Here is a 13,673-nt window from a genome sequence, read left to right on the forward strand (position 1 = left end):
ATTTTCTGAAAGAGATTATAGAAAATTAGTATAATTTCTTCCTTAAATGTTTGGTAGAATTCACTAGTGAATCCATCTGGTTAAATTAGTATCCCAGAACATAGAGCAAAAAAAGCAGAGAAGTGAATTATGAGAAGAATGAAAAAATGGAGAAGTAATATTAAAGAATATAAATCTACTCAGTATGATTTTTTTAAGGTTAAGAATTTATCCCCCAAATGGAGGAAAATTTTCCATAGCTGTAGACAAATAAAAGGACACATGGAAGGACCTATAAGGTACCCAGCACAATTAGTGTAAAAAATGCTCACACTTAAATATATCTGTGTAAAATGTCTTAGGCCAAAAATACTTCATGATTATGTGGTGGTGAGTAAGCAGGACAAGTTAGACTTGCTGGAGTAAAAATCAGGTTTGCATCAAACTTTTTTCCTTGGGATATGAGAGAAACACCTTTAGAACACTGATAGAAATTGATTTTGAATAATTCTAAGCCCACCAAAAGCTAGCATTGAAATGAGAGAATAAGATGGTAAAAATAGAATCTTTGTCTGAATATATGATGCTTCTTGAAATAATAATTTGAGAATTTATTCCAGCAGGATATAGACAAGAGTAAGACAAGAAATTCAAATAACAATTGACTAAGCCCAGTTGCTTAATACAAAGCAAGATTGGAAGAAAACAAAAACAAAAACAAAAACAAACCAGCACAAAAATTCATGCAATAAAAAACTAAAAATGAAAACCCCCCAAGAAAATAATATTGAAAAGTAGGATTCAAAAGTTAGCAACCCAAGTTAGATTAGCAAATGAAGAAAAAATCGCTTCAAGAAGAAATAAATTTTCTTTAAAGTGCTGCAGAGTCTAGATTATTATTCTAGTGAGAAAGTGAAACCATATGGTAATAATACGGTATAAAAATTCAGTGCCCTGCTTCCTCTACTTTCTCCTTCCTCCTCCCATTTTACATATGTGCATTTCTTTTTCTATCGGCACAGGTTAAATGAAATAGTTTCATCACTTTTACTCGCAGTTCACATACACATTAAAATATGAGCTCTATGAAGGCAGGGATTTTTTTTCTCTCTTTTGTTCACTGATATATACCTAGCACTTAGCACAGTGCTGGTACAGCATATGCAATCAATAAATATTTTTTTATTTGAATAAAATAAAATTATATAATCAATAATATGCATTTAAGTAAAATATTATAAGTTCTGGCTATTTTTAGACTAAAACAGCCAAAACACAGAAAAATTAATTATATCAGAAAGAATAAATGCTATAAATTTTGACAATGTAAATGAACTATATGATAAACTGAAGTTGTGACCCTGGGGATGATCATGAGAGAAGGAGAGAAAGGGAAGGTATAAAATATCTCATTATCTTAGAGGGAGGTCATGAGATCCTGCCTAAAATTGATGGGTCATGCAATGGAGGGTTGGATATATTGTCTGTATCTAAAGGAATAATAAAAAATGAAATATATCTGGCAGTGGTTGTTGAAGGAAAGTGTAAATGAGAGCCAAGATCCTCATCTTTCAAAAGGGGGCCCATCAGCTATACTTTGAAGTTGTTACATCAAAAATAAAGGGATAATAAATTATTGTTGTGGAGTTTTGCCTCAGAAGGATTAAAAATAGAAAACTTTTAAGCTGTTACTTCTGGGGAATGCCATTGAAAAAGACCTTTACTTTTAAAAAAAAAAATTACTCTCTAGTACCAACTGAATTTTTATTGCCATGTGCCATATTTTAAAAGTGATATTTTTAATTTAAAAATAGTTTCTAGAAAAGAGAAGAATTTTTAGGACAGAAGAAAGGATCCAACTGTTTGCAATTACATACTGTCGACCAGCAAAGACCATCAAACATTTTGCAAACATTATCTGATGGTGAGTGTCAGAATCTACATTTGCCAGATGGAGACATTCAGACAACTATGGAAGTGACTTACCCATTTTCAGTGCATCTGTGACCAGCCAGTGATAAAACCCAGGCTTCCTGGATTTGTAGGCCAAAGATAGATTTGGATTGATTTCTTCTTGGAAAAACCACCACATATTAGTATGATGATAGTTAAGGAAGAAATCCAAACTAATAGATGGCACACTCTGTGTTTAGAGCTTGGAAAATGCCTGTATTTTTCCACCCAGTAATCTGGTGCCAAAATGCACATTGCCTGTCAAGAAAAAGGCCAGTGCTTCTCTGAAGCACCTGATTGGAATATATATCATTTCAAGAAGTTGTGCCTGTGAAGATAAAAAATGACAATCACTGTAACAACCACAATTAATTTTTAAGGTTCACTGTATATGTGAAGATTTCTGCCATTTTGTGGCTACTTGGGAAACTATGCTTAATTAGCTTGATGACTAATTGTGATTATTCTACCATATGCCTTTATTATTAATTCAGACTACTAGCCCAGGTGGAAAGGAGCAAAAATATTTGACTGATCTGGATCATTTTACTTACTTGTTTCACTCTTAATGTGAATTTTAAAATATTTATTTATTTACTTGCCCGGCTTCACTATTCATTAAAACACAGAAAGGGAGAGAAGGGAAGCCATTAAATGATTATAGTAGATTCCTCTTGTTTTGTCAGTACAGTTTCTTCTCGCTCTTCCATCCTATTCCTACTCCTACTCCACACACAAACACTTCTGAAAACTGGTCTATATCAGATGAGAGTGGCCCAATGGCCAAGGTAAGCACTGGACCAAAGTAGCTGCAGAATTTCCGTGAGAATTTGAAAGAAAGAGTTGTGAGAGCCAGACTCAACCTGGCTGGTTTTTTGAGAAAAGGAGAGCTGTTTAAGGTAAGGAGCTATTGGCTGCCATATTTTCTAGGGTGTGGAGGAGAAAAGAGAAAGGAAGAAGAAAGTCAGTGTACAGAGAGGAAACAAGGTGAGAGGCAAATAGAGTCGGCCATGCATTAACCTTTTTTTGTATTGTGATAGAGTATATATAATGTAAAGTTTACCAGTGTAATCCTTTTTTGTTTGTTTTTCAGACAGTGTGAGCTTGTGCACATGTGTATGAGTGGCAGGAGTGGGGAGGGGGAAGATAGAGAGGGAGAGAGAGAATCCCAAGCAGACTCCAAACTCACTGGGGAGCCCAACACGGGGCTTGATCTCCATTCTGGGGTCATGACCAGAGCCGAAACCAAGACTTGGACACTGAGCCACCCAGGTTCCCCCATTGTAATTCTTCTTGAGTGTACAATTCAGTGGCATTAAGTACATGACATTGTTGTGCAACCATCACCACCATGCATCTCCAGAACTTTTTCATTGTCCCAAATTGAAGCTCTATATCCATTAAACAATACTTCTCTATTTCTCCCATACTCTCAGCCTTTAGTAATTTTTTTTTTAAGCCTTTAGTAATTACTATCCTACATTCTTTCTCTATGAATATGACTCTTCTGGGAATTAATCATTCTTACCAGGGTTTTGTTGAAAGCTGCATCAGCAACTTACTGTCTCTGAGATCCAATTTCACCCTTCAATACAGGCTCCACAATAATGGATGGAATTCCTTTAAGCATTTCTCCTCTACAAAGAGCACCTGTTAAGCTTTCTCAGCAGAGGGTACTAGAGGGGTAATGCTGGAGGAAGGGGCCCTCCTGCTGGTTCTGGCATCCACACTGTCAGTGGTGGTACTCTGACCCAACCACAGGCCCAGAGCTCGTGGTCCTTTGGTGACTTTACAGCCTCAACCTGGCCAATGATTACCTTCCTGTGGCCTTCTTGACATGGACACCATATCTTCCAGGCCTCCTGTCTGCCGTGGTACCCCACTCTCTCTGCATGCTCAGGTGTCAGACCACTGGCTACAGTTTTTCTATACCCCACCTGTGCCCCAGAGAATTGCTTCCTGCTTGTCAACTGATTGTAAGACTAGTATGGTCTGGGCAAATCTCTGCCATCCGGTGGTTACAATCCTAGCCTTGGGAAGGGGGTCACCCTTTTATGCCTGTCCTTGCTTGGTACTCTCCTTCAGTCCTAGGGTACCATATAGAGTTCTCCTTATTTTATAAGTGCTCTTTTATCAAAATGTTTAAAATATTTATATTAAACTTCCCTTATTTAAGTCACTGTGTGGTTTCTGTCTGATGTTTACATCTGACAGATATAAACCAGGATAATCCTGCACTAACCTGAGTGTGTGGTTGCCTCTTCTAGAAATGGAAGGGAAAGTCTTGACTGCATTTGAAACTCTGATTGATAGTTTATTTCTGAACTGTATCTACCTACTGACTACTACCTTCCCAAGACAAATTTGTTTCTTCAAAATAAATTCTAGCTTTTGTCTTTAAGAGAGCTAAAGTGTATCTCTGTTACTTGAAACCAATAGAATCATCACTGATAAAAATGTAGCTTCACATTCTCTCAAATATGGCTCAGAAAAAAGGATAGAGGGATAAAGAAAGATTACTCTAAAGGCAGAAGAAAAGAGGGGAAGGAAGACTATGCCGAGGATTAACATGACAGCAAATTCTCAATTGAGCTTGATTTTGATGTTAGGGCTTCAGGTCCCGTGACTCACCTCTCTTGTCACCACTGGAGAATTTGCCCAAGGGGAGTCAAGTGAGGCACTGGCCCAGTGATTCTGAATGCAAAGGAACATGGCTGAGGTCAAATGAAGCCTCCTACTCCCACTTCAACCAGACTTTGGGATCTGTTCATCCAGTGTGTATTTGAGAGTTGAGTGTGAATAGCCAATCCAAGTTCACTCACCAGCTGTAAGGACCAGGGCTGCCTCACACCCTCAACCACCAGAGGGTAGAGTAGGAGCCCACTAGCTGGCACCACACTTCTGGTGAAGGGAACATTCTGGACTGGTTCTGCTCAGCAGAGTAAGTCCCTGCCTGTTAGTAAAGCATGTCCTAGTAAATGTCAGACTTTTGCCAATCACATTTGCCATTTCTGTCTGAGAAGGAGTGAGCAATGGGGAGGAGAGAGAGAAGCTTCCTCCCCTGCATTTCTCTTCATAGGAAGAAAATACCAAAATGTTGGTGTTAATTCCCTCCTCCATGAGCCGAGATGGGAATTAAGGGAGAGAAAAAGAATACAAATGTCCTCCCTTCCAATAGTTACTCTTCCTTTATCTATCCAATGAAGTTTTTTTTTAAAGTCTTCAGTGTTTGATGAATTATACTAATTCATGAATTATGCTAATCACAGAATCATTTTTATCTTTCAAAGTGCCTTTTTTCACAGTAAAAAAAGAGTCATACATCAACCCTCAGTAGAGAGTGCAACTTGAGATGCTTTTGTTATGAATGGAGTGAAGCTAAGTGGATCTAACCACCCTCTTTCACCTAGGAGTACAAAGTTGGATAAGATATAGTGTGCCTTTTAAAAGTGGGGTACTTCCACTCATATTGTGCTTCTCTTGGCTTTGCCAAGGAGAAAGCTAATTAAATTTGGCTCCAACCAATCATAATGGATTATAATGCAAGAATGGGTTTTACAACCAAACAGAACAGATGCCACAGCAAAGGGAAGGGATGCTGGCTGGAAACAGTGGAGCAGGCTATGTTGTATGATTCAGATGCATACAGCTCTGAATCTGTGAGAATCTAACCCTAAGATGGTAGAAAGGACTGCAGGGAAGCCCCTGACTGTTCTGACTGAAGTCGTATCTTCTGATCTAAATCAACTGCATCTGAATATACTAAAAGAGAAAAATCTGCTAGGTGGGGCACCTGGGTGGCTCAGTGGTTGAGCATCTGCCTTTGGCTCAGGTCATGATCCTTGGGTCCTGGGATCAAGTCTTGCATCAGGCTCCCCAATGAGAGCCTGCTTCTCCCTCTGCCTGTCTCTGCCTTTCTCTCTGTCTCTCATGAATAAATAAATAAAATCTTAAAAGAAAAAAAAAGAAAAAAAGAAAAACCTCCCAGGCAGTTAGAGATTTACTGAGAATATTTTCCCTGAAACCTACTCTTGCCATAGTCTTAATCCATCAGTACATCGCAACACAGTTTTTCTAGTTACCCTGGCCAAAGCTCTGGAGTCAACCATTTCTCATCTTTTTACTCTAATATCCCACATTAGCACTGTAAGCAAATCTTGATCATTCCATCTTCAAAATATGTCCATTAGCTGACTACTTCTTATCACTACTATTACTATTTTCCAGGCCATGCCACCACTGTTTCTTGCCTGGATGGCTGCAGTAGTTTCCTTACTGTCTGCTTCCCCACTTCATTCTATTCCTAACCTGACGGCCAAAGCGATTCCATTAAAACAGAAGTTAGGTGGTGTCACTCTTCTCCTGCAAGGCCCTATACCATCTGGATTCCCTTACCTCTCTGATTTTCTTTCCCACTAGGACAGTGTGGTGGGACTGATGACAAAAACTGGTCCTAATTTTCCACCCTTCACTATATTCACACCCTTTGACTTCAAGAGTCTCCCCGTAAAGAAGTGGAGTTTGTTCTCCATCTCTGGAAACTAAGCTGCTTTCGTGAATTGCTTTGGTCAGTAGAATGTAGTGCCATTGTTTCAGTTCTGAACTCAGACCTTAAGAGGTCTTGTGTGTACTCTCCTTCCTCACCATCTCCTCTCTTTCACTCCTCTTCTCTTCTCCTCTTTCTCTCTTTCCTCTCTTCTTTCTTTCTCTTTTTCCTTTCTTTCCTCTTCCTCCTCCCTCCATACTCCTGCTATGACATGAGAACAGAACATCATCCTACTGGAGGATGTGAGGCACATAGGCATATGAAGCAGAGCTAAGTCAACCCAGCTGTCTTATTGAAAACCAAGATAGATAAGAGAGCCCAGGCAAAGTCAGCAAAATTGTGCTGATTTGCAGCTAACTGCATAGGCGTGAGTGCACCCTGACAAGCTCATCTCATCTCAACAGAACCACCCAGAGGATCTCATGAGTAGACTCATGAGTAAAACTAAATGCTATTGTGTACCACTGAGGTTCTGAGGTTGCCTGCTACTCACCATTCTTGTGGGATAGATGACTGATAGAGTAACCCCCCCCCCACCCCCACCCATTCTTCTCCAGCCATAATAGCCTTCTGAAAAGCACCGGCCATACTTCTACATCAGAGGCTTTGTAGTTACTGTTCCCTCTGGCTAGAATCCTCTTCCTGGACCCACCTCACTCTCAATAGCTGCATGCCTTGATCCCTAGCCTTCAGATCTTCTTCTAACACATTCTATTCTTCCTTTTCGACTTTAACTTCCTCCTTAGCACTTGTTACTATCCAATATATTTTACATATTCCTTATCTTTCTTGCTTATTGCCTAACTCCCACACAAGCTCCTTGGAAGCAGAGATTTTTACCTTTTTTTATTTGCTACTGTATTCCCATACCTAGAATAGTGCCTGGCACATAAAATAATAAAGCAATACACACATTTATCAAATAAGTAAATGAATGAATGTGAATTCCCCCCGGAATGGTAGAAGTGATCAGAAAATGTTTTAATTTTTAAAAACTGATGAGATTAGGCAGCTCAGATGGCTCAGCGGTTTAGCGCCGCTTTCAGCCCAGGGCCTGATCCTGGAGTCCTGGGATCAAGTCCCACATCAGGCTCCCGGTGTGGAGCCTGCTTCTCCTTCTGCCTGTGTCTCTGCCTCTCTCTCTCTCTCCTCTCTGTCTGTGTTTCTCATGAATGAATAAATAAAATCTTTTAAAAAAACTGATGAAATTAAAAATCCCAGAATTATATTAGTTTTATCTAACTTCTCTTCTTCTCCACCACCATGACTCTAGTCATAACCACCCTGAGCTTCTGTCTGGATTGCTGCTATTGCTTCCTTACTAGTTTTTCTATACCTGGCCCTGCTCCATACAATCCATCACAGCCAGGGGGGTCTTTTTAAAGAGAAAACCAGATTGAGACTGAAATCCTTAGCATTGTTGAACAGGATCTTCAAGATCTAGCTCCTCCCTACCTTTCCATCTTTAACTCATACAGGCTCTTCTCATTCTCCTTGCTAGCTTACCAGTCCTAAGGTTTCTTAAAATCACTGTGACCCTTCCTGCCTCAGGACCTTTCCAAAAGCTGTTTCCACTCCCTGGGAATGCTCAACATCATCCCTTGGCCTACTCAGCCCCGATTCATCCTTCTGATCTCATCTCAAGGATCACTTCCTCAGGAAAGGCTTCATAATTCAAAGCTTTTTCTTTAAGGCACACAACGCAGGTTATAATGGTAAATTTGTGTAAGTCGTTTAATGTCTGCTTTTCCCAACATACTGGAGACCCAGTGAGTGAGGACCTAAACTATTCACCAGGCCATTTGGCTAAGTTTGGCCTCAGATTCTGACAAACCCTTTGTAGTTGAGAGGCTTGCAGTGTCAATCTGGAAACCCATGAGGAAAAGGGCTTTTGCATAATGGGTTGAGTCTTCCAGGAAAAGCTCAGCCCTGATGATATTTTTGTTTCTTTCTAAAGCCACAAAGGTCTATAAACCACTCCTCTCCCTGACCACCACCAGTCCATTAGCAGTAGGAGCTGGAGAGAATATTTACATTCTAAGGGGTTTGCATTGAAGAATGGCACCTCTTGTCACTCTTGCCTTGTCATGATTTAGAGGACAGCCATTAGCAACAGAAATGAGCACAGCAAGAACAGCAGAAGCAGTGATGATCAACTCTAGCTAGGATTTCTGTCTTCTCTTGCTGTGAACGCACTGCCACAGGCTAAGCAGATTAAAGCAACACAAATTTATTATCTTACAGTTTTGTGGATCAGGCATCTGAGCACAGCTCCACTGGATCCTGGCTCAGGGTCTCACAAGGCTGCAGTTCTCACCTGACCTTCAAGGTCCTCATCTGAGCCCATGCAGATTGTTGGTAAAATTCCGTTCCTTGTGGGCTGCAAGAATGGGTTCCCCGTATTTTTGCTGGCTGTCAACTGGGAATCATGCTCAACTCTCGAGGTCACTTGCTCTCCTTGCCACACGGTCCTCAGAGACCATTCACTACATGGATATTTAGGGTTTTTTTCAAGGCCAGCTGGAAGGCACTTTCCTGACTTCTTCCTTGTGACCAGCAGAGAGCTTACCTGATCAGGCCAGGTCCACCCTGAGAAGCTCTCATTCGCCATACAATATAACATATTGTGGGGGTGATACCTCGTGGTATTCGGAAGTCCCGCTGCACTCGAGGGGATTATATGGGGCATCACACTGGGGGATCCCGCCTACTACAGGCAGTTAGGACAGCTGATAGTAATACTAAAACACTACTGAGTATCCATTGCCAGCACTGTGCCAAGTGCTTTGCAGCATTTAATCTTTACTTTTTAATAGATTTATTTATTTATTCAAGAGAGACACAGAGAAAGAGGCAGAGACATAGGCAGAGGGAGAAGCAGACTCCCTGTGGAGAGCCTGATGTAGGACTCAATCTCTGGACCCCAGGATCATGACCTGAGCCAAATGCAGATGCTCAACCACTGAGCCACCAGGCGTCCCGCAGCATTTAATCTTTAAAATAAACTATAAGGTAAGTTCTATTACTTTCTCTGTTTTATAGGTGAAGAAACTGATGCTCAGAGGCCAGGTGACTTCATCCAATTTCCCACAATCAGTAAGGAACATAACCTACATTTTGAACTCTGGTCTTTCTGACTCCAGAACCCATTCTGATTATCCACTTTACCTCATCGCACCTGGTTCTCCTATAACCAGTAGAATGATGATTATCACTGTTGTATGGCTGTAAACACTGGTAGTCCTGCCCACACCTCGGGAAATAGGTCCTTCATGAAATTGTTCTTAATTAACCTTTAATTAATTAAAATGTGTCATCCATATCCTACAAAGAACCCTAACTGATAATCACTTTAAACTCTTAGTGGAATTATTGATGTAGGCATAATCTGGCAGTAAAAGCTTTAGGCATGCAGTTATTGGGGCACTGGACACTTGCATAGTACTGCTAAAATGATACCACACTGTTTACTTCCTAGTCACAACGATGAAAACTTAATGCTACAAGGGAAGGATAAGATTGCCATTTGCCTTATGTGGTCAATGCTAGGATCCCTCATGGTGGGTCAATCAGAACATACATATCTTATGACAAAATGCAGTACGAAGTTCAAATCTCCTATGATAACGATCTAGCTAACAAGGCCTAACCTGAGTTCATTTTGCCTTTGCGTTTTACTTCCAGTTTATAAGAAATAAGTGGGTTAGAGAAACAAGCTAAATAATGGCAGAGAGAAACAACTAGTCAAATCTAGAGTTACGATGTTTTATAGGTAATTGCCCAAATCATTTTACAAGTATTGTATCATGTCTATGCTTGGCAAAAGAGCTTAAGAAATATCCATGCAATGATAATGATATTTATTCATGCATGAATTGGTCCCTAATTGGACAAACCAGGTTGAAAGGACATCTGGGGGATGATTTAGGTAATCAAATGTGGCCCAGGTATTAAATAAGATGTGTTGACATGGCAAGTTTAAGATTATTCACCTAAAAAAAGAAAGCAGTTACAAAACACTTTTTTAACAACTTAAAAAATAGTATTTTCCTCATTTTTAAAAAGATGTAAAAATACATAAGTTCTGGAAGGATATACAATAAGATTGACAGTGGTAATCTCTAGTTGGTGGAAATAGTGCTTTTATTTTCTTATTTTGTTTATCTGTCCATGTGATGCTTTGTAATTACAAGAGAGTTTTAATTGAATAAGAAGGAAAGAAAGTGATCAGTATATAAGTTTTAGCCTAAGCCACAGGTATAAGTGAGATTGCCCAGAGAAAGGGCTATGAAGAATAAAAGGGCTAAGAACACAGCATTTCAGAAACATCAAGATTTCAGAGAAGACTGGGAATGGAGAGCTGGTCAGAGAGTGAGGAGGGGGCCATGAGGAAACAGATGAAGCAGGGAGGCCAGGGAAGGAGACTGTTTCCAGAAGGAGGGGAGAGTCAGGTGTATTAAATGCTAAGGACGGGCAAGCAGGGGGAGGAGTAAGAGGCCACTGACTTTGCCATAGAAGTCAACAAAGACTTTTTGGCACGTGGAGACGTAAGGAACAAGAGATGGTTCTCAAAAGGAGTGGGTAATGCGGGGAGGGACACAAGACAGTAAGTAAGGGTAAGCAGCAGTGCCCATCCTTGCACAAGGAGGAGGACCAGGATGAGGTGCCTTCAGGTGAGTTCCAGGGAAATGACCACCCGCCTCCAACTCCTTTGTCCAGCGAGAGTGGCGCCCCCTAGAGGATGGAAAGGGAAGACTCTGTGAAGCACATAGAGGGAAGAGTGAAGCAATTTATGGGCTGGTTAGAGGCCAGTGGAATGAAGAAATTGAAAACCTAAGAGGAGAAGGAAGGCTCATTTGTGGCACAGGATGCCCAGGTCACAGAGGAGGGAACCTGGTGGAGAGCAGAGGAGGCCGATGAGCGTGTCAGGGACTGAGGTGGGCTTCCTCTGAATCAGAGTGAACATTCAGGAGCCAGGACCCAAACCAGGCAACTCTCAGCTTCTGTTCAAGTCACCAAACTGGTGATGATTAACGTAGTATACTTGGAAAGCAGATTTTCCAAGGGGCGGTGTGCTGGCTTTGGAGTTCTGCTAAGCCACGTTACCAGGCACTAGATCCTGTGGGCCTCACACACTGTTGGGGCAGAAGGCTGCCAGCATGATGGGATTGGTGGTGGTGGTGGTGGCGGCGGGGGGGGGGGGGGGGGGGGGGGGTTGAAGCTTCTTCACCCTGGGAATATCTCCCAAGGGTTTTTCTTAATGACAGGTGGTGTAATGAAGTGAATAGACAGTGTGAGGTCTGGGGTCAGCCGTTGAGTTTACGGTCCATCCCCTCTGTCCCAGATACTTCTTGAACATTGGTTTGACTTATCACCGTTTATCACATACCCACAGGGTGAAAAGAGCACTATTCTCAGTACAGCCCATGACATTTTATTTGATCCAGAATCTGTTTGGAGAAGGGGCTGGAATATTCTGGGGCTGTGTATGCCATAAGAAATACGCCACAGTTCTTGTGTGCCTGGATCAGAGACCTGCCTCCCTGAAAAAAATAAGCCCGAAGGAAGAACAAAGGTGCAATACTTGGCCTGATAATTTCCTTTCTTTCCCTGTACTCTCTTCCCAGTGGCCCATCACTTGATAAGAAAACCCCAATGCCTTCTGGCCTCTTCTGGTCCACCCAGTCCTGCCTTGGAGCCGCTGACCACAGCAGCAAACTGTCCCCAGGTCAGCAGGTCTCAGATGTGCATGCAACACCCCACACAGGGGCTTCACAGAGACCACAGCCATCTTCCGGGGGATCCAGCAGCTGCTCAGGGTCGAGCAGCTCGGAGTGCATTAATCACACGTTATTATTCCCCCACTGCTCTGCTTGCTGTGTCAGTTAGATCTGGGACAAGCTGTTGGTCAGAGGGTTTTCTCCCTGGTGCCTGTTTGTAGACACTCATCTTTCCAATTTATCCTTCAGGCGATACTTTGTAGGACAGGAGCGGGATCCCCCATTTCCCTCACAGCTTTAGGAGCTCTGGGGCTTTGCACAAATGTGTACAAAGTGTAGAGACTCCAGCCAAGAGAGGAGAGTGGGAAGGAAAACTGCAACGGGAGGGAGAGCTGGAAGGTGCTGGGCCATTAATTATAGCTCAGTGGGGATGGGGAAGGAAATGGCAAGTCAGAGTGGAGCTCCAGAGCAAAAGCAAACAGGAAGGTTTTAATGAGAAAATCCCTGAAAGGAAATGACTCCATGGTTTGGGAAAAGGGGGCTCTGGCCGGGCTGGAGGCCGACACGTGTGTAGCCCCATCCAGAGGGAGGGAGGGGAGTCAGCCGGAAGGAGGTCCACCTCGGAGAGGAAGGGCTTTCTTTTTGGCACCAAGACATAGCAACCAGCCTCACTGTCCACCCAGGGTTTTGCCCCACATGCCCCTGGAATGGGTTGGAGAGGGAGTCTCAGGGCAAGAATGGCTGCTCCATCTGCTGCACGGTTGAAAAAAAGCATCTTGACTCTGTATGGGACGGGAGGTTGAGATTGTGTGGTCAAAGATCTGTTTGGAGAAGGGGCTGGAATATTCTGGGGCCGTGAGCCCATGAAGGATGCACAACAGTATTTCCAGGGCCTGGAACAGTTCTAAAAAAAAAAAAAATGCCGATACAGAGGACAATCTCATTAAATACTTGGTGTGTGAATCACAGAGAGAAGCATTTTCTGATTCAAAAATCAGGGCCTGGCATCCAAGAAAATGTTTTTTTCCTGGTTTCTGAATTTTTGTACTTGGAATGCCTTAAAATGGCAAAAAGTGAAATCATACCGATCATAAATGTAACAAAATTGATTTATTAAAAAATTATAACATTGTACGAAATTGGAAGTTTCCTGGAGAATCCAGCATGGATGGACACTGGGTTTGAACTGGAGCCTATCTGAGCAGAGCTAAGGAACTCTTTTTTTTTTTTTAAGATTTTATTTATTTATTCATGAGAGAGAGAGAGAGAGAGAGAGAGAGAGAGAGAGGCAGAGACACAGGCAGAGGGAGAAGCAGGCTCCATGCAGGGAGCCCAACATGGGATTCGATCCCGGATCTCCAGGATCACGTTCTGGGCTGCAGGCGGCGCCAAACCGCTGAGCCACCCAGGCTGCCCAGGAACAACACTCTTCAAATCATCAATTTGTTCAGAGGTGGGGGGGAGGAGAAGAGGGG

At 42.1% G+C, this 13,673-nt stretch overlaps 1 protein-coding gene across 1 annotated transcript in view; it reads right to left on the reverse strand.

The window, feature by feature from the left end:
* Positions 1 to 12,667: 12,667 nt before the first annotated feature.
* TSEN15 (tRNA splicing endonuclease subunit 15) overlaps positions 12,668 to 13,673 on the reverse strand; it is an 87,790-nt gene continuing 86,784 nt past the window's right edge. The window contains exon 3 of the mRNA XM_077901965.1: positions 12,668 to 13,102. Coding sequence (XP_077758091.1) covers positions 12,867 to 13,102 — 236 coding nt within the window. The 3' untranslated portion in view covers positions 12,668 to 12,866. The remainder of the gene's footprint in view (positions 13,103 to 13,673) is intronic.

The sequence above is a fragment of the Canis aureus genome, chromosome 6, assembly GCF_053574225.1.
Source record: "Canis aureus isolate CA01 chromosome 6, VMU_Caureus_v.1.0, whole genome shotgun sequence".
NCBI lineage: Eukaryota > Metazoa > Chordata > Mammalia > Carnivora > Canidae > Canis > Canis aureus.